This window comes from Cuculus canorus, chromosome 3 (assembly GCF_017976375.1).
Source record: "Cuculus canorus isolate bCucCan1 chromosome 3, bCucCan1.pri, whole genome shotgun sequence".
NCBI classification, from domain to species: Eukaryota; Metazoa; Chordata; class Aves; order Cuculiformes; family Cuculidae; genus Cuculus; species Cuculus canorus.
This window is the reverse complement of record NC_071403.1, coordinates 27,541,587-27,567,708: the sequence shown is the minus strand read 5'-3', so window position 1 is coordinate 27,567,708 and position 26,122 is coordinate 27,541,587. Positions and strand designations below refer to the sequence as shown.

Sequence of the window (26,122 nt, the reverse complement as noted above, 5' to 3'; positions counted from 1 at the left end):
TCATTTCTTCAAATCAAATCACAGAAGGGGTAATCATTCTGTCTATAATCTTTTGTCATATTATAAGTAGGCTAAGGAACACAACAGTTCTCTCAGTGAGGGGAGGAAATTCCCCAAGCTGTTTCAGTGTTCTAACTCAGAGCAGTGAAAGCCTTGGAGCTACAGTGCTTTCCCATTATTTCCTGTCTATATATGCAGAAGTCTTTGGGTTTAATCTATACATTGAACTAAAGAGTATTGCTCAATGCTGTTTTTTTAATACAACAATAAGTGGTTAAAAACTTCAGAAATGTATAGAAAAGCTATGACTAGTGCATTTGTTTTGTGTAGCTTAGCTTGTCAAAAGAATAGTTTAGATAATGTTGGTGGCAATGTACCATAGACTTCAAAGGATTTTTATTGTAATTACTTCAGGCATGTTAGCTCTTAGCCATCATATATGTAGTGAAATATTTACCCTAAAAACTTCTGCTTTAGCATAGATCTGTCCTTTTCCTCTACTAGAGCAGGTGGTAGGACTGATCGTTTGAAAAAAAAAACCACAAAGAAACCCACCAAAAAAAGCACAGGTGTTGGGGGCGTATTCTTTAATAATTTTTTTTCAATTAACTGTTTTTTTCAAGGAGTGCCTGTGTTGCCATAGTAGGAGACGAATATACTACTAGGTTTTGCTGCAATTTGTTTTTTAATGGAACTGTTCTAGAATTCCTCTGGATGGTTATTCTCTAATGGAAGTCTGTTTGTTGAAGAGCACTCACTGTTATGAGTTGTCCAAAATTTTCATGTTTCTGGGAACTGAATAACTGTCTGGAAAATATCCATTTCAGTATCTTGGCAAACATGAAGTCTGAAAGTCTGGAAGTGAAATGTTCAATCGGGATTTAAAAGCAGCGTTCTGAATAAAGTAAAACATAATAATTTTCATAGTTTCTGTGCTATGATAACTTAAAGCAGAGGTAAGTTTCATATACAGTGAAGGCATATGCTTATTATTTTTTTTTCCTCAGGATACTTGTTTGTTCTTGTGAATGCTCTGTCAGAATCTAGGAAAATTTTGCAGTGTTTGTTTTGAGTTTAATGACACTAATATAATTTGAAAGTATGACAATTTCCCTGGTTTCTAGTGGCCATTGCTACTTAAAAAACCTATTGCATTAACCAGTGAATTGAAAATTTTAAAAATTAAGACTTCATAGCTTTCAGAAAGATGATATTTAATTCTAATTGAAAAGATATTCAGGAAAATCTAATGGGCTGTGATTCTCTGTTCTGTAGAATGTCAGTGTTCTTTTACCCTTATGGTTCATTGTCTGTCATTTCTAGGAATTTCTTCTGACTTCTTACTCTAATTAAGGGGCTGGAGCACCTTTCATGTGAGGAGAGGCTGAGAGCGCCAGAGGAGCTTGTGGGGTGGGAAATCCTACAAATGTATGCAAATACCTGCTGCAAGAATGATTAACAAAGAGGGAGCCAAAGTCCTCAGTGGTGCCCAGCACTGGGCACAAATTAAAAGACATGGTATTTCATCAGAACATAGGAAAGTATGTGTTCAGACTTTGGTAGCTTTGCCCAGAAAGATTGTGGAGCCTATCCTTGGAGATATTTAAAACCCAACTACACAGTCCTGGGCCACATGATGTAGGTGATCCTGCTTTGAGTAGGGAGGCTGGACTAGGTGATCTCCAAACAAAACGATTCTCTGACTGTCGCTAATAGTGACATAGATAGCCATACCATGTAAGGATTGCTTTTATTTCTAGTCTAGTCACCTGTAGCACACAGAGCTTTGAAAGCAGCTCCTGCTTCTCTGGTGCCTTTTGCTACTTGCATCTATGTAATGCGTTTTACTCCAAGCTTCCTTTAGAGCATGTAACTCTTCAGGTACTATGCTTTGGATGAGACATAATTTTTACTTACTTGAAGAAACTGTAATGCTGATTATGGCCCAAAGCCAATCCTGAGCTCTATTTGGTATGCTTCTATAATTTTCACATCTTTGTGTATGCAACTTGTTCTTACAAAAATTGTCCCCCTGAGTCAATGAAATCTCTCTGATATGATTTGGTGCTAAATGGAGCAGATCCAAACATCATGCAGTTTTTCTTCTATGTGTTATGAGCCTATGCTTAAAATGTATATATGTGCTTTCAAAGACAATATTTCAGTCTTTAGGACAGGTAAGAAGTTATATTCTCAAACAGTACTTTAAGTTAATATCAAAATAATGTGATCATTAAGGTATTTATGTAGTTATATTTTTGTTCATTTATTATTGTTCTGAAATCTCATGAGCCGCCACTTGCGTGGAAGTAGCAGAATATGAAAAGTGTCATCAGGAGAGCGAAGCTATGGAAGTCCCCATGCATAACATCCATATTTATTTGTGAGCATATCTTCAGTAGCAGAATAGCATTTACACTGGTTCAAAAGTGCTCTTAAGTGTATGCACGCATAATTAAAAAGCAAGGGACACTGTGTGTGTGTATTAGTGTGTATTTATAGATATATGTTTTAACCAACAACATTCCAAAGTGCAGCAGTGGGGAAAGATGACCTAAAATTTATTTAGATGCCAGGAGAAGGGACACCTGAATTAATTTCCTTAGGTTTATGGGTTCCCTGTGAAACAGCATGGATTAGTCATGCTATTACCAGTTAAATCAATTTTCTTTTTAACAGAAACTGCAATAGAACAACTGACTGCAGAATAAGATTCGTTGCATCTAAAATATATAGGATCCTTTGATTAAAATATATCTACATTAAAATTAAGCCAATTAGTAGGGAAAATACTGAAAATGTAAACTTGATTTATGAGTGCAATGGATTATATTTATGATAAATGGGTAGTAATAGTTGTTATAATATGACAAAAGTAATCGCTATGGTAGAACATTTATTTTAGATAGTTTTATGCTATGGAAATTAGGGCAGATGACTAACATTTTTTTTTGAGACGATGAGAAAATTCATCTGGTATTACATGAAAACTGGAAAAATTAAGGTAGACAAGACAAAATGTCTTTGAGGAATATAAGAAGAATGACATGTAGATAAATCTATAAAATGTGATAATTCTAAGTGAGATAACACCCAGATATGTTTTCTAGATAAATTGCTAAGAATTAAAACAGTTAATGGCCCTCAGGGGGCCATACTGGGACCAGTGCTGTTTAATATATTCATCCGTGACATAGACAGTGAGATCAAGTGCACCCTCAGCAACTCTGAAGCTGACACCAAGCTGAGTGGTGCAGTTGCCACACCAGAAGGACGGGATGTCATCCAGAGAGACCTGGAGAAACTGGAGAAGTGGGCCTGTGAGAACCTCATGAGGTTCAACAAGGCCAAGTGTAAGGTCCTACACCTGGGTCGGGGCAATCCTCAATTTCAATACAGGAGGGGGGATGATGTGGTTGAGAGCAGCCCTGCAGAGAAGGACTTGAGGGTGCTGGTTGATGAGAAGCTCGATATGAGCTGGAAATGTGCGCTCATAGTGAATGGGTCTAGAAGGGGGCTACAAAGATGATCAGAGGGCTGGAGCACCTCTGCTATGAGGACAACCTGAGACAGTTGGGCCTATTCAGCCTGGAGAAGAGAAGGCTCTGAGGAGATGTTATAGTGACCTCCTAGTACCTGAGGAGGCCACAAGAAAGCTGGGGAGGGACTGTTTACAAAGGCTTGTAATGATAGGACTAGGGGCAATGGCATAAACTGGAGAGGGGCAGATTTAGACTAGTTATAATGAGGCAAATCTTCACTATGAGTAGTGGTGAGGCACTGGCATAGGCTGCCCAGGGAAGTTTTGGGTGTCCCATCCCTGAAGGTGTTCAAGGCCAGGCTGGATGGGGCCTTGGGCAGCCTGATCTAGTGGGAGGTGTCCCTGTCCATGTCAGTGGGGTTGGAATTAGATGATCTTTAAGGTCCCTTCCAACACAAACTATTCTATGATTCTATGATCCCTTCCAACTAAAACTATTCTATGATTCTATGTCTGTGCACACCAATACTGAATTTAGAAGCTGCTACTAAAATGCTGGCATTGTACGTTGAAGCTGACTTAAGTCCACATTAGGCTATGAAGTGGAAGCTTGTGTTAGTGAGGTTAATTGCATCTGACAAGCTGTTTCTGTCAACTATTGTTAATGCATAAAATGATAGGGAGAGTGAAAGATGATCTCAGCTTTTAATGGAATTTGTAGTTAGCACCCTTTTGTTCTGGTTGAGGGAAGGTGCTATAGACCATAGCAGGTTTCAGAGGCATGCCTGGGGATAAAATTTTCTGCTGTGTCATATTAAACTGCAGAATTACAAGGTCTGGCTAATGAATTGCATGACTAAAACTCTCTGTAATGTGGTGATGACCTGTGCTATGGGGAACAAACACCGTTACTACTGTGTTGTTAAAGCAATTGTGTTTCTGAGTTGTAGCTTGCGTGCGGACTGAGTCATATAGACTCATTCATTAATATTACTTCAATGACTTTAACAGTTCTGTCGTATTTTTAAGTTGCTGTTACAGCACCAACACACAAATATCTCCTTAACAAAATGACTGATTTGGAATATCTTCATTAGGTCTAGTCTCGTTTACTCATAAATACACTAGCTGTAATATTAAATTCATTGGGAAAGAATTGGAGAGCTTACTGAAGTAAAAATAAAGGTTTTATAAATTCATATCAGAGCTACACCTTCCGGATTGTGGAAAGAGTTGCTTCTCGGTGGTCTTTCATGTAGATCCATGCTTATGTAAAAATGGCACTACTTTAGGCATGAAAATGTGTTTGCTGAGACTAGCAGTCAGATTTTATTCTGCTTAAATTTCCTCTGATTTGCATAGAACTCTAGGGATAATCATCTGTGGAACAGAAAGCTGAAGAATGTTGCATCTCATTCACCTTCAGTAAAAAACAGATTCTGCCATCCATTCGCTACCACTCCTTTAAGCAAGAAGGGATCTAAGTGGTTTATTTGAAAAAGAATTGGTCTATAGAAGTCTGGACTGCTGTTAGTATGCTAGAGGAGGAAAAAAATGTTTTCAGCTATCACACTAGGTAGTTTGTGCAAATAACAAAAAATCAAATCTTCTAGTACATTCTCACCGTGGGCTTCTGTGCATAGGGTTCTATAGTTTTGAGGAAGGGTAATCTGTAATAGTTTTTCAACCAAATGAGAACTTGATTTGAAGAAGTCTTAAGATACAGTTTTTCACTGGAATTCCTTTCTCTTATAGCTTTTTATACTTAATATGTTCCTGCAGAGTTACCTTTCAAAGACTATTATGCATTGACTGTGTAATGTCATGGTGAATATTGTGTATTGGTTTGTCAGTGCCTGCATTTATTTTTCTTATTATTTTATTTATTTTATTATTTTATTTAAGGTTATTAACAATCACATAATAACTTGTATGTGTAAAGCTACGTGTGTAGGGAGACCTGTTTGTGTAAAGCTAACCTGTGACTGTGAACAATTCCTGTTGTTCTTTTCTGAAGATACTTACACTAAACTTCATTTAGACAACTGTGGTTTTGCTTTTGTTTAAAATCTGCTTCTTTTTAAATATACATATTGTGCAGTGCGATGTAGTGTTTTGCTAGTTCAGTTCTGTTGTCACCAATTGTGGTTGTCAGTTCCTCTCCATAGATCCTTCATTATATACACTATAAACAGTGTTCATCAGTGTAAAATTTATGGTGTTTATAATAGCTTATAAAATCAACTAAATGGAGTGGGTAGGAAAAAGAAAGATATAACCATTTGCAAAGACTTGTCAAGAAATCTCAAAATGAAGGCAAATTAGAAACCTGAAAGGACTAAAGAGGCTATAAAAATAGCTGATTTAACCCTGATAGCACTAATGCAATCAGCAGGTCTCCAAAACACCCATTAACTCTTTATAATAGTCTCACTCATGAAGCTGGAATTAATTTTGAAGACCATACACCAATAACACTATATATACAAAACTTGGTGTAAAACAAATAAGCTTTTCCCTTGCAATCTTGCGAGCCAAATAAACTGTGAAAGAACATTAACAGCAAAAACTGTTGTAATCCTGAAATTTAGCCACTTAAAAAACTGAAGGAACCTGATAAAAAGTGCTGGAAGTACTTGCATTAGATACATGTTTTCCTCCTTCACCAAAGACACTTAACAGTTCAGAATAGATATTTGAATGTATTTGAGGTGTGTCAATCTGTAAATACAAATGCAATCTATTATTTGAATGGAACTCTTTTTTTTTCAGTGTTGCACAAGAATTTTTCAACCTCAAAGCTTTACTAAGACAAAGGTAGTGCTAAACTGAAAAGAATATTTTTTAAATATATAGTGTGTTAATTGCACAGCATTTTCATTGACTTTGATATCAGTAAATGTTGGTTATTAATATCTCAGATCGTCTAGTATAAAACTACAGTTGGCCAGTCGTTAAGTTTATCATTCCTCTATATTTAGGCATAGAGTATTGTCATGTATTGTGAAAATAGCATATTAACCTAAATTTACGATTTGCATATCAGCCTCTCACAAAAGCCTACCACCATGAAGATGCATCAAAATGATAGACCTAGTGCTGTTTGTCACAAAGTTACATAAAATAGTTTATTTGAATAGGTGATAAAGCTCTCATTACTAAGCTTGCATTACTTGAGGTAGCAATAAATTGGGTGCTGTTCAAATAATTTGCTTAGAATTAGAAAGAGTATTATTGGTATTGGAGAGACTATTACCACAGCAAATGAGTGTAAATTAACTAAAACACCAAGGATAATGAAAAGGGAGATCTTCAGAAGGTGCTTTCAGGAGTGGTAGTTACAGTGAATTTGTACTTCTGGGTTGTCCTACAATTAAAATAAAAATTATAATTGTCAAAAATAACAGTAAGATACTTTTCATAATTATTAGTAGAAGCAATGCAGGTAATTAAAGCTGTAGAAAGCAAAGAATTCTGTGTTCTGCACTCTTTTAAGTGTTTGTGAAAAGTGGCTATGAAAAAGCAAGTTTATTAGAAAATTAACTCTATCTTAAGGGTCTGTTCTTCAGCTGCAGAAGTTTTAGAGTCTTCAAATGCAGGAACTCTGACTTTCTACAGCAGTTCTTTCTTGGTGAAAATTAATTTTTCAGAGAGACTGAGAGGAACAAAAATATTTTTATGATTTCTACTCTATAATGTATGCATTAAATTATAATAACTATAATTGCCTATATTAGCTATATAATTTAATTTCTGGATACATTCTCTAAGTTTGTTTGGGACTACACATACAACTTTTATGTTCCTTTTGGAGGCTGCAGTTTGTTGTAAATATTGTTGGAGTAAGGTCTGAACATTAATAATTGCAAGATAGGGATTTCTTTGAAAACAAAGAGAACGTTAGTGAATTTGTGTGTTTGCATAACTTAACTTTATTGCACAAAATTAATCATAAATAATTTTTTAATCATCTAATTCTTCAGCAAGTGTATTGCTGCCTCTTCTCCAGTTGAAATAGTCGTAGTTTGTCGTCTTAAAGATGTATGTTCTTCTGACTGTTGCTGTTTTACCAGTTTAATTATTAATTAGTCATTGTTTTAATGTATGTTACTTTTGGTCACACTCTTGATTAAAAACAAATTCAGTGCTGAAATAGCACGTGGCTGAAGATTTTGATTAATTTTAAGAGATGTTATCCTACTATATTTGGTTTCCTTATGGATTCAATATTTTAAAGTTGGGCAGGGCTGGTATCCTCCAAATGAAGTATGGACTAATAAATATTAAATAAATAAATATTTTGTTGAAATGTATCTGAACAGGTATCCTAAGTTTTGCTACTATGTTCTTTTTTATGATTAATTTGTTTGCACACGTACGTATGTGTATATGTATATGAAGCCCATAAAATATGTGTGTTGCTTGTTTTAACAGATTGGACAACTTGCTTTTAAAGGCATGAAAAGACTAAACCGAATCCAATCTATAGTTTTTGAGACTGCCTACAACACAAATGAGAACATGTTAATCTGCGCCCCCACTGGAGCTGGGAAGACTAATATTGCTATGCTGACAATCCTTCATGAAATTCGCCAGCATGTCCAGCATGGTGTTATCAAAAAGGATGAGTTTAAGGTAGGAATTTAATGAACCAAGTAAGAGCTTTTTAACTTCTAAGGTAAAACCCATTATATGTTATACATGGAATATGAAATCAGGAAGTTTTCAAAGGTTTTACAATTTTCCATGTCAAAGATAAGGTTAGTTTTGATTTACTTTGTTACTCTTAAAGCTATTCCTATTTGTGTTCTGAAAATCTTATTATGCACGTAAAAAGCTATGAAAACACATTTAGCTTTGATGCAGACCAATTTTGAAAGTGATGAGGCTTTATAAACAAAATCCATTGTCCTTTAAACAGCTGCACGCTTATCCAACAAAGATAACTACTTTTCATATATCACTATTAAGATTTTTAACTGTAAGTGCCTGGCATCATATTTCACAGTGAATTGTGATTTGTAATGGTTGCCATGAAATAAACGACATTGTGGGGTTTGCACATTTATCAAGTGAGTGTCCTTTTGGTGCAGATTGTGTATGTTGCTCCTATGAAGGCTTTGGCAGCTGAAATGACAAGTTACTTCAGCAAGCGTTTGGAACCACTAGGCATTACTGTGAAAGAGTTGACTGGGGATATGCAACTGTCAAAAGGTGAAATTCTGCGAACACAGGTATGTTTAATATTTTAACATATTGTTCTGGGTATGTATTCTTGTCTCTTCATGAGTAAACTAGCCTTTTTTAAAAAGTTCTCATAAGAGTATTGATGATGCAGCTGAAATGTTATTACTGTGTCTGTGATAACATTGGTCCTCTTCTGTGATTTAAAACATCTGAAGTATCTTGAGCAGTGGGCTCATTAAACTCTTTAGTTTGTGCCATTTGGTCTTATTACTATGGCACCCCACTTCCATATAACCTCCTTATAAAATCTTACCTGATTTTCATCTTGTGAACCTTAGTGGATTGTACCCCTACCCTGTCAGGATTATAAACCAAGGTTTATGTATGTGTTTGCAAGAACCTAATCTTAATAATTTCAAATTTGGCACTCCTTGGTAATAACCATCTTTGAAAAGTCTGCAGTTGCTGTGTTCTGCAAATGGTAAATTCTAAATAAATTTCAGATGCCATAACAACATTGTTGCAAATATGCCAAAGTAGTAAGTTTTTTTATTTGGGGGAAAAAAGAAGTTTGTAAAGCTGTAGGTTGCTGTTAATGGCTGATCTTCCTTTTCCTTTATAAGGACAAATCAGGAAGAGCGTAAGGCACCCCAAGGTTAAACATTTGAACTCTCATAGACATAACTAAAATTTACTTCTTTAGCCTCATAAATAGGATTACATAGATGGAGATTTTTCTATATCATCCAGTATACACATCTCATCATATTTATTTCAGGCAAATGCAGTTTGTGTCAGTGAAACATCTTTTTTCTAAAATAATGAGATACTTTCACTTCTGTTCTTACATGGAGTTCTTTATAATTGCTCTTCTTCCTCCTGCCATGTCCAAGTGGCAGAATAAGACTGGGCTGTAATTATCAGTATGAACATTTATAAATGTAACTTGTAGTAATTATTGATTCAGATTAGTTATATTTTGCAGTATTTTACATTTTTAAGGTAAGACTAGAGAGAACTCTTCAAATGACAAGAAAGGATATCTACATGTAATTATTAATAATGTGTACCACTGCAGTAATCTAGTATGAAGCCCTGGAGGACAGTCTTTCTTATTAGAATATGTATATGCATTTGTATCGATGCATATACTCACAGTGCTGTGGTAACCGATAAATAACAAACCAATATCAATGAGTAACAGCAAAATATCATTGGTGTTGTATCAGAATTACTTTGCAACATTGTCTGCCTAAATTTGGGGTTCCGAAATAAAAGATGTTCCAATAGGGACTTTTTAGTAATTGAAATTATATACACAGATGAAATTATCATTTGAAATTGCTTCCTGTTTTCACAGTACTTTTCAGCTAGGGCACATAATCAAGTAGGTCAGAATCTTAATAGAGAGAGCATGTGTAATCACTGGCAGAACTGAAGTAACAGTGGAAAAACCTGCTCTGAATGTAACTATGAAGTTTGGTGAGGAGGATGAATGTGGAATGGAAAAGTGCTAATTTCACTTGCTCTCCTAGTTTGCATAAAATCTCACCTCATTGCTAAAAGTCTGCTTACATCCAGTAAAAAAGTAATGAACAAAAAAACCCTCTAATTTCAGGCATTATTAAGGGATATGTATGGAAATGGTTTACAAAGTTACTCTAGTAATGGGAAATGTTAATAAAAAACTAAAATATTAATTTAGAGCAACATAGTAATTCAGGTGTAGAAAGATTAACTGCTTCATCATGCCTTCTTATCTTAGTCCAAAATACCTCTAGCAGAATAGTTCTTCATTTTCTTTTCAGGAAGAGGCTAAAGTAGATTTTTTTTATAAATATCAAGAAGAAATGGCAAGGGTATAAAATAGCAAATGACCTGGGTTTTTTTGGCAAATGATCTGATTTAGGTTGGTTTTGTTTGCTGTTGTGGATTCATCTCATTGCTTGGATTTTTATTTTTTTAATCTGAAACTTAGTCATCTTCAAGTGCTGCTTTAGGATTTCTGTTGCTCCGTATGTACTTCATAGACAGAAGCATTAATATGAAGTGTAGTGTTTTTGGAGTTCTTAAACTATTGGGGGAATGGAGGTGGAAGAACAATGGTCTCTAGAAAAGGAAAATTTAGAAGCCATTGTTATATGTGACCCAAAATTCAGTTCTTAGATTTTCAAAGGAACTGTAATTAAAACATTAGTTAATTTCAGTTTTCCTTTTGCATCGGTAATAGTTTTGCTTCCTTGCTCTTCAAAAAATTGGAAAGGTTAAAAACACAAATGCATAAAGCCCAAAAATTCTAGGATTGAGAAATATTCGTTTTTGGTTTTCTTTTGTTTGTTGTAGCAGGTCAATCTCCCCTTATGATTAGTCAGAATTGTAAGAGATACAGAGGAAAGAGAACAGCAATCCAAGAGTTACTGCTGTAATTGATGCTGCTATTCTTGGAGACACTGAAGCCTAGCAGTTTTTGTTTTATCGCTGCTTCTCGAAGTGCACTGAAGATATGTAGTCTTCCTATAAACTAAGGAAAGAGCACTTTCTTGTGCTGGATCTTGCTTATTGCTCTTTGCTTATATAGTTTCCTAAGAAACATCATGAGCTTTCTTTCATCAAATACGCACTTAAACCACGTCATCCAACCTTTTTCCTTTTATTGCTTTTTACCCTGTATTAATTGATTCTTGCTTCAAAACCTTATTTTACTTTTCAGCCTCTCTAATGTATGCATTTCTCAGACAGGAATACTCTGCCTGATGTGCGTTGCTGCCTTATTTATAGATTCAGAGTTCCCTTGCCAATCATTACCCTGCTTTTTAGCCTTTACTGCTGTAATAGATTAAGTGCATGTGTTCAACTGTAAAACAGTTTTCCTGGAAGAATTAATGTTACAGCAGGTGGATGCACGCACACAATTTAAGTACACAGGGATAGTAACTATAGTGTGGGAGATAAAAGGCCGGAGTAGGATGATCAGCTGAAGCAAATTTCAAGTTAGATCACTGTTTCAAAAAAGCTCAGCTGATTCTTCTGGAAACTGAAGGCCTGTTATATATCTTCTGTGACAGTTGTCTTCTGACTATTTTCTGAGCAGTTACATTTTCACCATCTTCATTTTCATCATCAGGTGAATCAAATCAGTCACAATGAAAAATGTAAAATGAGGTGATTGTCAAGTGTTAGTTAGAAGTAGCACTTCAGTGACGGTTTTGATAATTTCCTCATTCCTTTCCATCCTTCATGCTTCATCATTCATACTTTGCCTGTGTGTATTTAGATGTGTGTTTTGTAAGTCATTACATGCATCTGTTATGCTTATTTGGATGAGGAAAAATTATTTTATCTGACAAATTGCTGCTTGCTGTGTCACTTCTCAGGAACCCACCCTTAACATACTTTTTCTACAAATATTTTTAAAAGATTAAAATGCTAGCCAAGGTAAAGTAATAAGTAATTTGAATCTTCATTCCTTTTATGGTAGAATAAAAATATTTTAGACGTTTTAAAAAGATATTATCATTAAAAGATATCTGTTGCACAATTTTTCAGGAATAACTTTTTCTTTATGCTTTCCGCTTTCTCATTTGTATTCATCCAGAAGGCATCCATGTTTCTTGCTGCTATTTATAACGATATACCTTTAGATGATTTTGCTTCTGTGTTGTTCCATACAACAATTGTTAGATTATTTATTAACAGTACTGTGGTTCCAACAAGTACTTCAGAAGCCAAGCTTTGAAAAAGTATTTTCTAATTTTCCCAGTAAGAAAAAAAAAAATAATTGCTTTGTTGATTCTTCAGTCTAACCTGCTCCCCACGTCTTGCGCAGTGAAAGCAACAGCTATTACTTATATTAACTGCAAAATATATGATGCATGTTAAAACTGTCAGACACAGTTACCCTTCATGTTTTTGTCTAAGCATAAATATTGAACATGTTGTTCTAATGTTTCAGACAGAAAAGAGCATAATGGTACATAAATAAGTGCTTCACTGAATCTGGGAATAGAAGAAAAAAAACTTGTTACAAAAATAAATAACTCTAGCTATCATACTGGTTCTTGTAGAGCATTTTTCTTAACATGTATAAAGTTTTTTCACTGTCTAAATTAAGGTATATTAACTTTTCACTTTCTTTTCAGCATTAAAAAAACGATCTAAGGAAGTCTGTTTCCCTACAGTTGATTTTTTTTTTCCTGTCAGCTCTGTTGTAGGCATGTTTATATACTGACATACTATTATCTAGGAAACTGATTCTCAGTTATCACTTAAACCACAATGATATTAAACATACTTTAGCTGCAGTGTGTTGTTTGATGAGTTGATTTTGGTATGTCAGTGTTTAAACAGAAAATATTCATAAGTAATAAATTGCATATTTTGCTGAGTGGCATTCAAGATGACATGAAGTGTTTTGTTAGAAGGCAATGGATTATTTGGGTGATTGTCCTTAAGGACTTATCTTGAATGTGCATACACATGGCTACTCAGTCTTTGCTTTATATGCTTCCGAAAATTATATAAGACAAAATCAACTTGGTGGCTTTCAAGTCAGTTGGTGTTGTTTCCAGCAACTATAATAGTGATAGTTACATTTTAAAATTTTGGAGAATACAACTGGGATTGGAGCAGTATAGGTTTATAACATAATTGCCGAGTTTGAAGGCACTGCCCTTTGCTGGGCACAGTGTATTGCAAGCTGATGTGTAGAATGATGCCTTCAATGTATGAAGAGCCTGTGGGGAATTGTAGAAGTGCCTTCTAACCTTAGCAATTAGTAACTTTTAAAGTTACTCTGTATCACAAAACATGTAGGAGATACTTTCTCTTTAATATTTTATACATACATAACATGAAGCAGCATTAAGGTTCTTGGCCCAGCACAATGAAATTTTATCAGAATTTCTTCCACTTGTATAAACTTCAAAAATAATTCTTAAAAAATCTGTTAAAGCTGTTAAAGGTATTTTATTTTCTTTTTAAGGAAAGCTATTTTACTGTTCTAATGCATCTTCAGTTACTGTCAGTATTCCTCACCCTTAAACTAGTACCTCATCAGTTTTGTACTAGATGTTATGCTACAGTCCTTGTCAACAGCTAGCGTCCTAATTCAAATAAGTACATCTAAGTGAGACTGACATTTTAAAGTTGAGATAAATTTTCTATCATGTTTTTCGTTTGTTTTGTGCCTCAGACCTGCATATATAAGCCAGACTTGTTTTATCATTCCTGTATCTCTTGCTTTGCCTTGAAAACTGCCAGACTGTCAGGAGCTTTGCTCGCTACAGACATGTCTTGGTGTTAAGGTGAGATTATCAGTGCTTTCTGAGTTGCTAAATTTATGCAGTGGTTGAAAACGAACATGGTCAAATTTTGAAAGCAGGCTAATTTCCCCAATCTATAAACCTCTCTATATCTCTGTTCCTTCCTTCTCATATTCTTGGAGTTAAGGGGATTCAGAGAGCAGGAGAAGGAAATTTATTGTCTTTTAAATAAATATTATGGGAAAATGATTCAAACTAGTATTGTGAATAGTCCTGATTCTGTCACTTCTGAACTATCGAATACTTTTTTTTTTACTGTCTTGGAATGTAGATTTATTTTTTTAATAGATGAAAGTATTTCAGTTTGTTATTTTTCTTGTTTATCAAGAAATTGATTATACAGAAAGCAAAATTATTCAGTTAAAATACATTATTGAATTTTCTTTAGTCTTTTACTGTACTACTCTAAGGTCCACAAAAAGAGATTCATACATTTACTGAACTGTGCAAGGCTGCACCTCGCAGCGTGGGCCAACCAGCCTTCACAGAAACAGTCGTTTCTAAAATGTTTATATTTCTGCAGCCTTCCAAATATCTGTCTCTTTTTGTCATGGGTTTGGTAAGAGTTAACTGCATGTCCAGTTAAAGAAAGGGATATCCGAAGCAAGTGATGTATCTGACCTTAGTTTGCTTTCAACCTTAAGTGCTTCTAAATATTTCTTCTTAACAGAGATATGAAGTTGGAAGCCTAGAGTAGCATTCAGTCTTTTTTTTTAAAAAAAAACAAAACAAAACAAAACAAAAAAACCTGCCTTCTTCATAAACTTTTGTAATTTCACAACTCTAAAAAATTCCAGGATGTTCAAATAAATCAAATTCAAAGCTTTAATTTGTTTGCTGTAGTGTTCCGCACCAATGAAGTACAGAGAGGCATGGAGTAAAAGATTAGACTTTTATCCATGCATCTTAGTTTAAAAGAAAAAAAGAAAGGAGTTGGTGGTGAAGAAAGTCCTGCTAAACCTGACCTGCATTGTCAGTTAGAAAACGGGCAGCTGGCTGTTGCATTTGTTCTCTGCTCATTATTCTATGTAAGCTAAAATCACATTGCTTTTAGAGTTGACTCTTGACGTTGCTTACAGTTTCTATAAAAACTATCTTAACATTTTGCTAAGAAACCATCCTTCAAAGCTTTACATTTGAGAAGTGATACCACTTTCATTTTCCAAGTGCCTAACTTGTGGTGCAGTTAAAAAATGTGAATGATTTCCGAGATCTCAATTAAGGGAAAAAGAACTCCAATAACTGAACAAAATGACTTTTCATCAGCTGATAAGCACATTGTGCTTGGGTTTGGGGTGTCTGTTCCAAGGCATTGGCAGTGCAGGGCTGCAGGTGCTGGACACTGCTGGTTCCGGCTGACTCCAGCGGACCCATTGCTGACCCCCTCAGCTAAGCCCACAGCACCTCTGCAAAAACATATTTAAAAAAGAGCTAAAACACTGTGCAGCACTTCAGAGAGAGTTAGGATCGAGGGAAAAAAAGCGTGAGAAACAGCCAGGCATCAAGAAACTGCAGACACCAAGATCAGAGCTGAAGAAGGGGAGGAGGGGGATGGGGCAGAGATTCCCCAGCAGCCCATGGAAGAGACCGTGGTGGAGCTAATATTCATACTGCAGCCCTGGGAGGACCCCACACAGGTGGTACCCTAAAGGAATCTGTGGCCCATGGAGAACCCATGCAGGAGCAGGCAACTGGCAGGAACCATGGCCTGTGGAGAGGACTCCACGCAGCAGTAGGTTTGTCTTGGCAGGAACCTTGGCCCATGGAAAAGACCCACGTTGGCACAGTTTGTGAAGGATGGTATACTGTGGGAGAGACCCCACATTGTAGAGGAGGAAAAGTGTGAGGAAGGAACAGCAGAGCCGAAGTGCCGTGGACCGACTACAACCCTCATTTCCAATACTCAGGGGGGTAGACAAGTTAGAAAGAAAGCAGTGAACTTGAGTCTGGGAAGAAGGGAGACTGTGAGGAGGGTTTGTTTGAGGTTTTGTCTTTGTTTCCTCACTGTCGCAGTCTACTTTTCAATTGCAATAAATCAAATTAATTTTCTTCAAATCTGTTTTGCCTGTGACAGTAATTGGTAAATGACGTCCCAATCTGTATCTCGACTCATGAGCTTTTCTGTCTTATTTTCTCACCCAGTCCAGCTGAAGAAGGGAAGTGAGAGAGTGACTGGGTGGACATCTGGCAGCTTCCAAGGTCAACCCACCACAGCTAGGTTTAGCTTTGCATTTTTTTTAAAATAAAGTTTTAATTTGTTTTAATTGAAATTTTACTTTTGGTATTTTAAATCCAAGAGAAATGTTTTGTTAGCTTATTGTAGTTTTTATTAGCAAGATATTTTTCTTTTTAACTTTAGCTAGCTATTTATAGTGGAAATAAGAGTAGTTTAGAACAAAGGGCAATTCTCATCAAATAGCAAGAGTATTACAACAGTACTGATAGTGTTTTTGAAAACACCAGTATTGCAAATGAAAAGATAATTCGTGTAAGCTGCATTTGCACTGGCAAGTACATTTGTCTGATTACTGAACAGAATGCTTTTCTTGAAGAGAGGAAATAGCCCGAAGGACTGAATGTATTTTGACATCTCGAAGATTAGCTGATTAATTGTACTTGTGATGGCAAGGCAGAAGTGAGAAGTGAAGCAGAGACCACAAAAGCGTCAGAGCTGCGTAGGGCAAGTAGTTCTCGGAACAGCAAATGGCATCAGGACCTTCGAGTAATATGGATGATCACTCTGATAGATTCTGTCAGCTGATAGACTCTGATGTGTAGCCATGAAGGCTTTATTCCCTATTCAAATCTGATACTAATAAAATGGAATAATGCATTTTTCTTAAGTTCTTATCCTCAATATAAAAACTAATCAAGTCTGAAACTATTTGAAGCAAAAGAGGGCTATAAACTTGAGGTGCTTTCTGTTTCATCTACAGCTTTCTTTTTCTGATACGCTATTTCTCATTTCCTGCACTTTAATAAGGTAAAGAGAGGCTTCTAGGTAGAAGCATATAGTGAACTTCATTTTGGCTACTTTTCATTTTCTATGGAAATGTAAATCCATAAATTTTGTTAATTTTTAGTGCATTATGTGCTATGGTATTCTGCTATATATGTGCTTTCTATTTCATACATATGCAGAGCCCACTGTTAGAAGCTGAGTATGCATATATAGTAATTTACCGTAAGCGTATAGTGAGTATACAAGAGTATATGAGAGTGAATTCTCTATAGTAGTTACTGATTTGCATATTTCTTTTAAATAAATATTATCCACCAATAGCTTACGTTTTTATGTTAATGCATAAGCAGAAATTAGAACATCTTTACATTAAGAGAAGGACAGAAAGGATGAGACTATTTAAAATCAAAGGGAGCTTTTTTTGCACTCAGGAATTGGCAAGAAACTCAGTGATGACAGAATTATCACTAAATCATGTTAAACATTAAGGGTTTCTTTTTGACTTTTGGATCTATTTAACTCTGAAAATATATAAATAGATTGAATTGTGATAAATAGCTTAAATCCATGTAAGCAGTACTCTTTTAACACATTTTCTTTACATCCTGTCTGTCCATTTCATAGGTTTTGATAGGAATGAGTTCTGTGGAGGTGGTCATTCAGGGAGCAGTTATAAAGAAACACTCTTAAGCATTACCACTATGAAATTTTGTTAAGTAATGTGCTAAAAAGACCTCTTGGCTTGTGAAGGTCTAAGCTACCAGCTTAGATACTGGAAACTGCCTGTTGAATCTATATGTGCAAAAGTGTAGTCAAACAGATACATGCTTTAAGAAATATGAAGCATGGGCAAAAATAATTACTAGTTCACATTTCAGTTACCCCCAAACCAGAGAACAATTGAAGTGACTGCCTGATTTTGTGGGCTTTGCAGCATGGCATTAATTCCAAGTGGGTTGGCCTTTTGGTTACATGTCTAATGCTAAAACCTATGACATTATATTACATTGTAAAATTAAAAAATGAAAAAGTATTGCATTTCTTATTCCTCCTGCCATCTTATTGTCCACAAATATGTTTGTTTTTAAACCATGTTGATATAAAGTAGCCTTCAAAATTCTTGATTAGCAAAGTATCTATCAAACAGAGAATATAGTAACGTTTTTCTCACTTTATTGAATGTAGGGGTGTCATCTTATAATACACGTGGCCATAGCTATGCAAAAATGTTTCAGTATGGTGACCAAGAATTATTAATTTTTTAAATTCATAATATTAACAGCTCTTCTCCCTTAATAACAATTCTCAGGCTATCGTATTGTCCTGTAATTTAACAGAAATCAAATGTAGGAGAACACTTTTTTTTTTAATTGACTTTGTCAATTATCTCATTTGTGTAACCATAGCATTTTATGAAAACTATGAAGTACTTGCGCTGAAAAGTTACACAGAATATGCAGTCTAAAGTGCCTTTGAAGCACAATAACAATGCTATTTTATTTTCTTGTCTCTCATTGGTTTATCTCTGCTGAATCTCTTTCTCACTTCTCTGGTATGTTTTGCCCATCTCTGTAGAGGCTTACACTGATGTTAGTCTTCTGGTAGTAGCCTTCATCTCCAGCTAAATGTTTTTCTTGTGGCTGTTGAAAACACCTGTATTACTGCTGGCTTCAGATGCCAACCTGTTTTCTTCCAGGAGTGGAGCAGTTCTTTGCTCTAGAAAATGTGGATGCATTTGATGCAATGAAATCTACAAATCCTTTTTGGTCTGAGGGGATAAACTGTCATGAAGTGGCCATCAGAAATGATCCAGAGATTATAAATCTCACAGATACAGAAAAGCCCTCCTCTTTTCAAGTTGTTCATTTCAAAAGAAGAGTTGAGCCTGGCTAGTATTCCCTGTTCCGGTATGCCTAGAATGAAAAGTAGTGCTAAATTCTATGCACACTTATAGCTTCAGGAGCAGAATATCCTCTTTTGTTCAGGACATGTAATTTATCAAGAGGACGTGAAAATCTAATGCGAGAAAAAGAAAGAAGGGACATGCCTTTCCCTTTCTGAGAAAGCTTTCAGAATACTTCTCAGTAGTACAAGCTTGCTGAAAGAAAATTTCCTTTCATCTGAATTTTCAAAGTTATGCACTATTTAAAATGAGTCTTTCTTCCTTTAAATGAGGAAAAACCCATACGTTTCAAATGAGAGAAATATACCAAAATGTTTAGAGCAGGAATGATTGCTGAAGTGTGTGGCTGAGTCAAGAAAGATGAAAATCTTTTTACACAGTATGATTTCTGTATCCCAAAGTTATCTCCATTTCATACTGTCATCTCTATACGGATTTCCTTAATTTCAGAAGACTTCACAATCTGAAGAATAAAATCTTGCTCCCTGCTTCATTGTCCATGCTATCTTCAGGGCAAATTATGTTTAAAAAAGAAAACATTATGCAGGATCTCTTTGAGATAGTACGGCTTGATAGGACTCTACAGACTGCTACATATCTTACTTTTTAAACTGTTTTTATGTAAATGCTAGGCATAGTTCTAAACTAGTTTTTAGTTCTGAAAGCAAGACTATTAAAATAGTGCCTACATGGCACCAAGCTTGCTGGCATCTGATGGGATTTACCTTTATGAAAGGGGAAAAAGTCTTTGATCACAAGCTTGCGGGAATAATTGACAGAGCTTTAAACTAGACTGGGGTGTGAGGGAGGGTAATATTAGGCTTGCCTGTAGCAAGCTGTGACAGGCCAAGGTTGGAGGGATGGTCGTGAGGGACCTCAGCCTGTGTGTCTGAGACATGCTAGGTACACTGCAGCACAGTTGAAGTCTTACAGAGGTGAGCCAGAGGCTACTGGGGTAATAGGATCCAAGAAGGAAACAGCAGTGAAACACCTCAAAGGAATTAAGGGCTGTTCCTCTAAGAAGGTGACATGGCCAACAGCCCAGCTGAAGTGCCTCTGCACCAATGCGCACAGCGTGGGCAACAAACAGGAGGAGGTGGAAGCAGTTGTGCAGCAGGAAAAGTACGATATAGTTGCCATCATGGTGGGATGACTTGCACAACTGGAGTGCTGCAATAGATGCCTTATGAAGCTTTCAGAAGGAGTAGGCAAGGGAGGAGAGGCAGTGGGGTAGCCCCGTATATTAGGGACAGATTGGATAGTCTAGAACTTGATGATGGTGACGACAGGGTTGAGTGTTTACCGCTAAGAATCAGGGAGAAGGCCTACAAGACATGTATCATTGTGGGAGTCTGTTATAGACCTCTCAGCCAGGATGAAGGGGCAGACAGATTATTCCATAAGCATCTGGAAGAAACCTCATGATCACTAGCCCTTGTTCTTGTGGGGAACTTCAACGTACAGGATATCTGCTGGAAATACAATACAGCAGAGAGGAAACAGTCTGGGAAGTTCATGGAGCGTGTGGCAGATAACTTCCTGACACAGCTAGTGAGTGAGCTACGGAAGAAGCCCCACTGGACCTGTTCATGAACAGATAAGGACTTGTGAGTGATATGATGGTTGGAGGCCATCTTGGGAATAGCAGTCACAAAATCATAAAGCTTTTGATTCTTGGAGAATCATCAGAAGTGATGTGTCTTCACACATAAATACCTACTGTATTGTGTTTAAAGACTTGAAATACTGTTTTTTAAGGTTCTATTCTTGTCCCTCTCTTCACCAGTGCACTCTCCCATTTGATAGCAGTCCTGTGACCTCTGACACCCAGATCTTCAGCCAGGTTGATTCCATTCTCCTCGGATTTTGGAGGGAGAAAGGGGAATCATGAAAGGGTTTTGATGGATGAGCAGAAGGAAAAAAAATCTATTTTTTTTAACAAAAATTTCCACTTCAGAGATCCATTACAGGGAATAACAAAAGGCAAATGAAAACATAATCTGGATTAGATGAGCCTGCAATGACTGGAATCTGAAACTGAAGAAAATACTTGCAGTGCTCTCCCTTCCAGATTGGACATGCTTCCTTCATGTCTCTATGCCCATGCAGCTCACCTCAGGAGCAAGTCCTCAGTTTGTTAGCATTGTAGTGCTATTTCGTGACCATTTAAAAGCACAGAAGTTTTACCATTGGTACCGTTTTTATGAAGTATATCGTTTTCCCAGTTTCCTTTTTCCCTTATACCAATTTGAGGAAACAGTAAAGTAGGGGGGGAGAAAGGATGTTAAACAGTAGAGAAGCAATTGGGGGCCTGTAATGTTAGTGCTTTGATGGAATTCTTTAAACCTCAGAAATAAAGGCAAGTAAACTCTGTGACTTCAGGTGTAGGACTCTTGGTTGTCTCTGATGATGGAAATTGTTAAGAAAGAAATTAAGTTTTGCTTGTATAAGATATTTCTGGATAACTTTTCAGTGGGTTCAGTTAAGAAGCTTGTTGGAAGCTTGTTGCTTAGTTGAATTGTTGTCTGCATTCTTTCTTTTGTTTTTGTTGCTGGGACAGCTGCATCGCTTTCTCAGGCTGATGTTATTGATCTCTGCATCTCTGCCTACAGCGTTGCACTTTTTCTTTTTGTTTTTTTTGGGCATCAGTCTTTCACTACCCTTGTGGGATTGTTGGAAGCCCTTCTGATTTACTGTTCTTGCATTAATATATGTGCCTATGACAGCTAAGATTTTGCCAGTGGGGAAAAAGTACTTGTACATCATGAAACAGAGGCAGTTTGAATAAAAAATAGTAGCCCTTTGTAAGGAACTGGAGGTGCTGCCTGTGACCTAAATTAATTTCTAAATTTATGAGAGAATCTGTCTTGATTTTACTAAAGTCAGACTTCCATGCTTCAGAAATTAGAATCACTACTCTAAGCCTGTCATCGACATTTTATTTTAAATAATTTATTTGTCAAATAGACAGATATAGTGGTTTATTGTACTACGTGCCTACTTCCTTGTTGTTATTGCATAATCTGTAGAATTTTAGTACAGTCTTTGGGTAACCTACTTTGTGTTTAATAATCAAATCTTACACACTCTGATAAAATGTGTAATCAACTGGCATTCTTTGGTATGACTTACTTGGCTAAAACCTCTATTTAGATTGGGTTGGAAGGTGGGAGTTAATTTTTGTTTTAGCAGTAAAATCTAGTTGAATCTATGCCAGGTAAAATTACAGTAATTTTGAACAGGGAAAGGTTGTTCTATGTGTTCTGTAGTTAAAGGATATAGGTTTGGGGTTTTTTGTAGTTGCATTCTTGGTTGCATTTTCCCTTTTATTGGAAGTAATTATGTTCATGCCTGACTTTGCTCCATTTCCTACAAGTTTTTCTAAACTGTTTTGAAACTAATTTTGAGTGTGTTTTTCTTTTTTTCTCCTTTTTTTTTAATTAACTCTGTGATATTTTACTTCAGCAATTATATGAAAGTATACAAATATTCAATTTGTATATTAGTCTTGCTATATTTCCTTTTTTTTGTCTTTCTCCAGGGCACGCATTTTTTCACTTGCTCTTGGCTTTATCAGAATAAATTCAGTTTTAATGTATCTGTACTTGAAGCACTTGCGTCTTGCACTTGCACTGTCTCTGCAGAGGTTTGATATTGCAGTGGAACTTTAAAAGTACTAGTGTACAAGTATAAGAAAAATAATTGTTTTGGATACACCATTGATCCAGACTAAAACTGAACGTATTGAGAATGCTGTTGCTCTCTGGTTGTATGGCTAAGAACAACAGTGTCACCTGCAGGTGAATCAAGTATATTTCTTAATTTTTCCACTGGAAATTTCAGACACAGAAGTTGAGTTACTTATTACAAATGGGAAGACCTGGTTTAATACCTTTCCAATGAATAGCTTAAATCAATTTTGCTGCCTGTTCTTGTTATGAAGTTAAGTGTAAATATGTCACTCAAAATACTTTTTTAAGATGTAGTTCTAAAAAAAAATTTAAATCATTCTTTAATGTATATAAAAGATGTTTATTGAGAATATTCTGTGCATTTATTATTTAAAATCAAATTACACTGAAAGTGTGTGTGATTTATGACATGACAATTTGTTTACTTTCTATGATTTTATAGAGTTGAAAATTGAGTGTTTATCAATGATTCATCTCATTTCATTGTGGTAGAATATCGCAGAAGTGAATATGAGTAAAAATGTCAAAAGTATTCATCTAGGTTAAAAAAATTAAGTTAATAAATACTTTTTAAAATTTGTATATGTAAAAGATTGCTTTTAGATTATTACATCTGTTACTGCAATGTAACAGATATTAACGATGCCAAAGTTTTTCTGAGAGAGGATTGCTGTTCAGTCATTTTTTGAGGCTTCAGCATGCTCCATTCTCTCTGGCAGTTTTGTAATTAATTAAAAACATTAAAAAAAAGACTTTTTTTTCACTTTTGCATCGCTGGGACTGGCTGAATCAAATTCTGTCTTGACCTTTACATGAAGAGGTTTTAGTTGTATTATTACAGCGATGCAATCATTGTCCAGTGGCTACTGAATCGCATGAGTTGCAAAATACTTGTAATGTTTCAACCTACTTTGTGAATACACAACAATGACATTGTCAGAGAGGCTTCTGTCCAATACAGGTGCGTAACTGTGAGGAGAAGGAAGCACAGTTGGAGCTGCTAGGTTGCTCTCCCACTTCTGCAATGGAGTGTTGAAGTTCCTATGAGGAAGCTGCCTTTTAGCTCTTTATTCCTTTTGTGTCGCTCAGGTGGGAGATTGATTGCAATATACCAGTCTTATGGACACTGAGCGTAGAGGGATTTGAATAGTTTTGTGTAGACTATCATGTGTTGGCTAGTCAGCTGTATCTAGTATTTAGAGACCTCAGTGGTACTTTACATAAGATTAAGTAGTAGATTAAGCCTATTTCTTGGGTCTTCACAGACACCAGTTTTGGTTTGTGATGGTTTTAGAGTTCTTTTGCCATTTAGGAAAATATTTGAGACGGTGACATTAAAAACCAAATGTTACTTCGTCATTGCAAAGGTGTAGTGCTAAGCAGAAGATTTCTTTTCTTCTTTCTCTACTTATTTGATTTTGCTTTACTGTGTTTCAGGCAATCCATCTTATTTAGTTGTGTACTTGCCAGGCTGTATTCACTGCTGCGTCCCTCAAACAGATAAATGTTACATTGATTTGGTAACCGTGGTGTTGGGGCAGAGAGGGGAGAGTTCCTAATGTAGTAGGAACTTTCAAAGACTTTTGATTCAGTTGTGTGCTAATATGCAAATATTGTAGGTCCATTTTTATAGCTATAATAAGTTCAGTTGCCTTTATGCATTTATGTCATGCAGCATGATTCTTGAGTTTTAGTCTTTTATGCAGAAGTTAGTCTCCACTTAATGTGCTTCAGAAGGTGCATCGTATCTGAGAGTATTATATGTAGGATTATTAAACAAAATGATCTGGTGTTGAAAACTGATCAAATTGCAAATTACTGCAATATTTTCCACGCTCATTTGCAAATCACTTGATGAGGATATGCTACTGGTGAGTTCAATAAGGTACTTCAGTACTTTTTAATCTAGATGGAAAACTCAAAGGCTTTTGGACTCTAGGAGTCTCTAGCAATCCTGTGAACTTACTCCTAGTTGATGCCTCCAAGCTCAATGTGGTTCATCCTGATAAGCAAGAAGTTAAAAGTGGCAGAAGGCCTACAGGATGAAAAGGAAATGTAAAAAAGGAAGGATGCAAGAGGTGGGTGCAGGAACAGGTGATCTGGAAGAATTAGTTACAGTTTGAGCATGAAGGGACAGAGTTAGGCGAGTCAGAGCCCAGGAGCGTATTTGAAGGGCAGCACAAAAGACTTGTAAGGGTGTATAGCAAAAAGGAGATTGAGGAAGACCACTGCTAAATGGAGCAGGGGACCCGATGACAAAGGACCTGAAAAAGGCTGAGGTACTTAATGCCTTCTTTGTTTCAGCCTTTATTTTTAGGACTGACTTTCAGCAATCCAAGGCCCCCAGGACAAATGAGAAAGTACAGATAAGGAAAACTTAACATTTAGTGGAAGCAAGTCAGGTTATGGAACATGAAAACGGACTGAGCATAATATAAGTGAATGCAATCTGATGAGATTCACCCACAAGTCCTGAGGCAACTGGTCAAAGTCATCGTGAGATCATTCTCAGTTACCTTTGAAGGATTATGATGATCCTCCTGTCACGGGACAGAGGGCACTCTCAGCAAGTTTGCAGATGGTACGAAACTGAGAGGGCTGCTTGGCAGATCACGGTTGTACAGTGATTCAGAGGGACGTTGACAGGCAAGATCTGTGAGTACATTGTGTATTCATGTGTAAAGAAAACTGAGCCAGATCTCAGCAGTGCCCAGTGAGAGGACAAGGAGCAATGGACACAAACTGCAATGCAAGAAATTCTCTGCAAATATAATATTTTTATTTTTTTTCCCCGTGAGAGTGGTCAGACCCTGGAAGTTTGTCTTAGACAAGTTGTAGAGTCTTCACCTTAGAGACACTTAAAACCTGATTGGACAGGGTCTTAAGTAGACCTCTAGGTGACCTTATTTTGAGCAGGGATTTAGACTGGAAGATCTCCAAATAAGCCTTCCAATTTTATCCATTTAGTGAAAATCAAGAATAGTCTATTTTGATGGAATTGCTTAGGTGATATTTACTGTGTGAATCAATAAAAGATGAGCAAGGAGCCATTTTAGGTACTGTTTTGCCTGTTGCAACATTCTGATATAGTAATTAAAAATGACATTTTGTGAAACAAATTTCAGATTTTCTTTTCCAGTGATGGAAGACAAATAAGCAGTATGCTTTTTATGTTTCAATATATAAGACTAAGACTAAAAATCCTTAAGTCACATTGTCTAAATGTTGAATTCTGAATAACTAACAATAAAGCCTATCTCAATTGGAGTTCTTAAATTAATAGTAAATATGATATGAGCTGATTGCTCATCTGCATATGAAAAATTAATGAATTTATTAAAAACACCAAATAAAATACTATTGTGTTGTTTTGCCTCTGAGGCTTTGTTTGTACTGAGGGTGTAATCTGCAGTAAAACTTGTAGAAATATAATTTTTGAGAATGTCTGTCATTAATATTTTATCTATGGAGAACCTAGAAGAATGATTTACTTTTGTTGGGTTTAATGGTCTTTCATAGCTGAACGGGTTCTGTGCAAAAGGAATCCACAAGTATATAAAATTACTGTGTAACTGT

General features: G+C 36.0%; 1 protein-coding gene across 3 annotated transcripts in view; it reads left to right on the top strand.

The window, feature by feature from the left end:
* The window catches only part of ASCC3 (activating signal cointegrator 1 complex subunit 3), a 265,663-nt gene that overhangs the window by 69,213 nt on the left and 170,328 nt on the right, over positions 1-26,122 (top strand). For all 3 annotated transcript variants that reach the window (XM_054061495.1, XM_054061493.1, XM_054061496.1), the window contains 2 exons: positions 7,916-8,116; positions 8,575-8,715. In XM_054061495.1, coding sequence (XP_053917470.1) covers positions 7,916-8,116; positions 8,575-8,715 — 342 coding nt within the window. The remainder of the gene's footprint in view (positions 1-7,915; positions 8,117-8,574; positions 8,716-26,122) is intronic.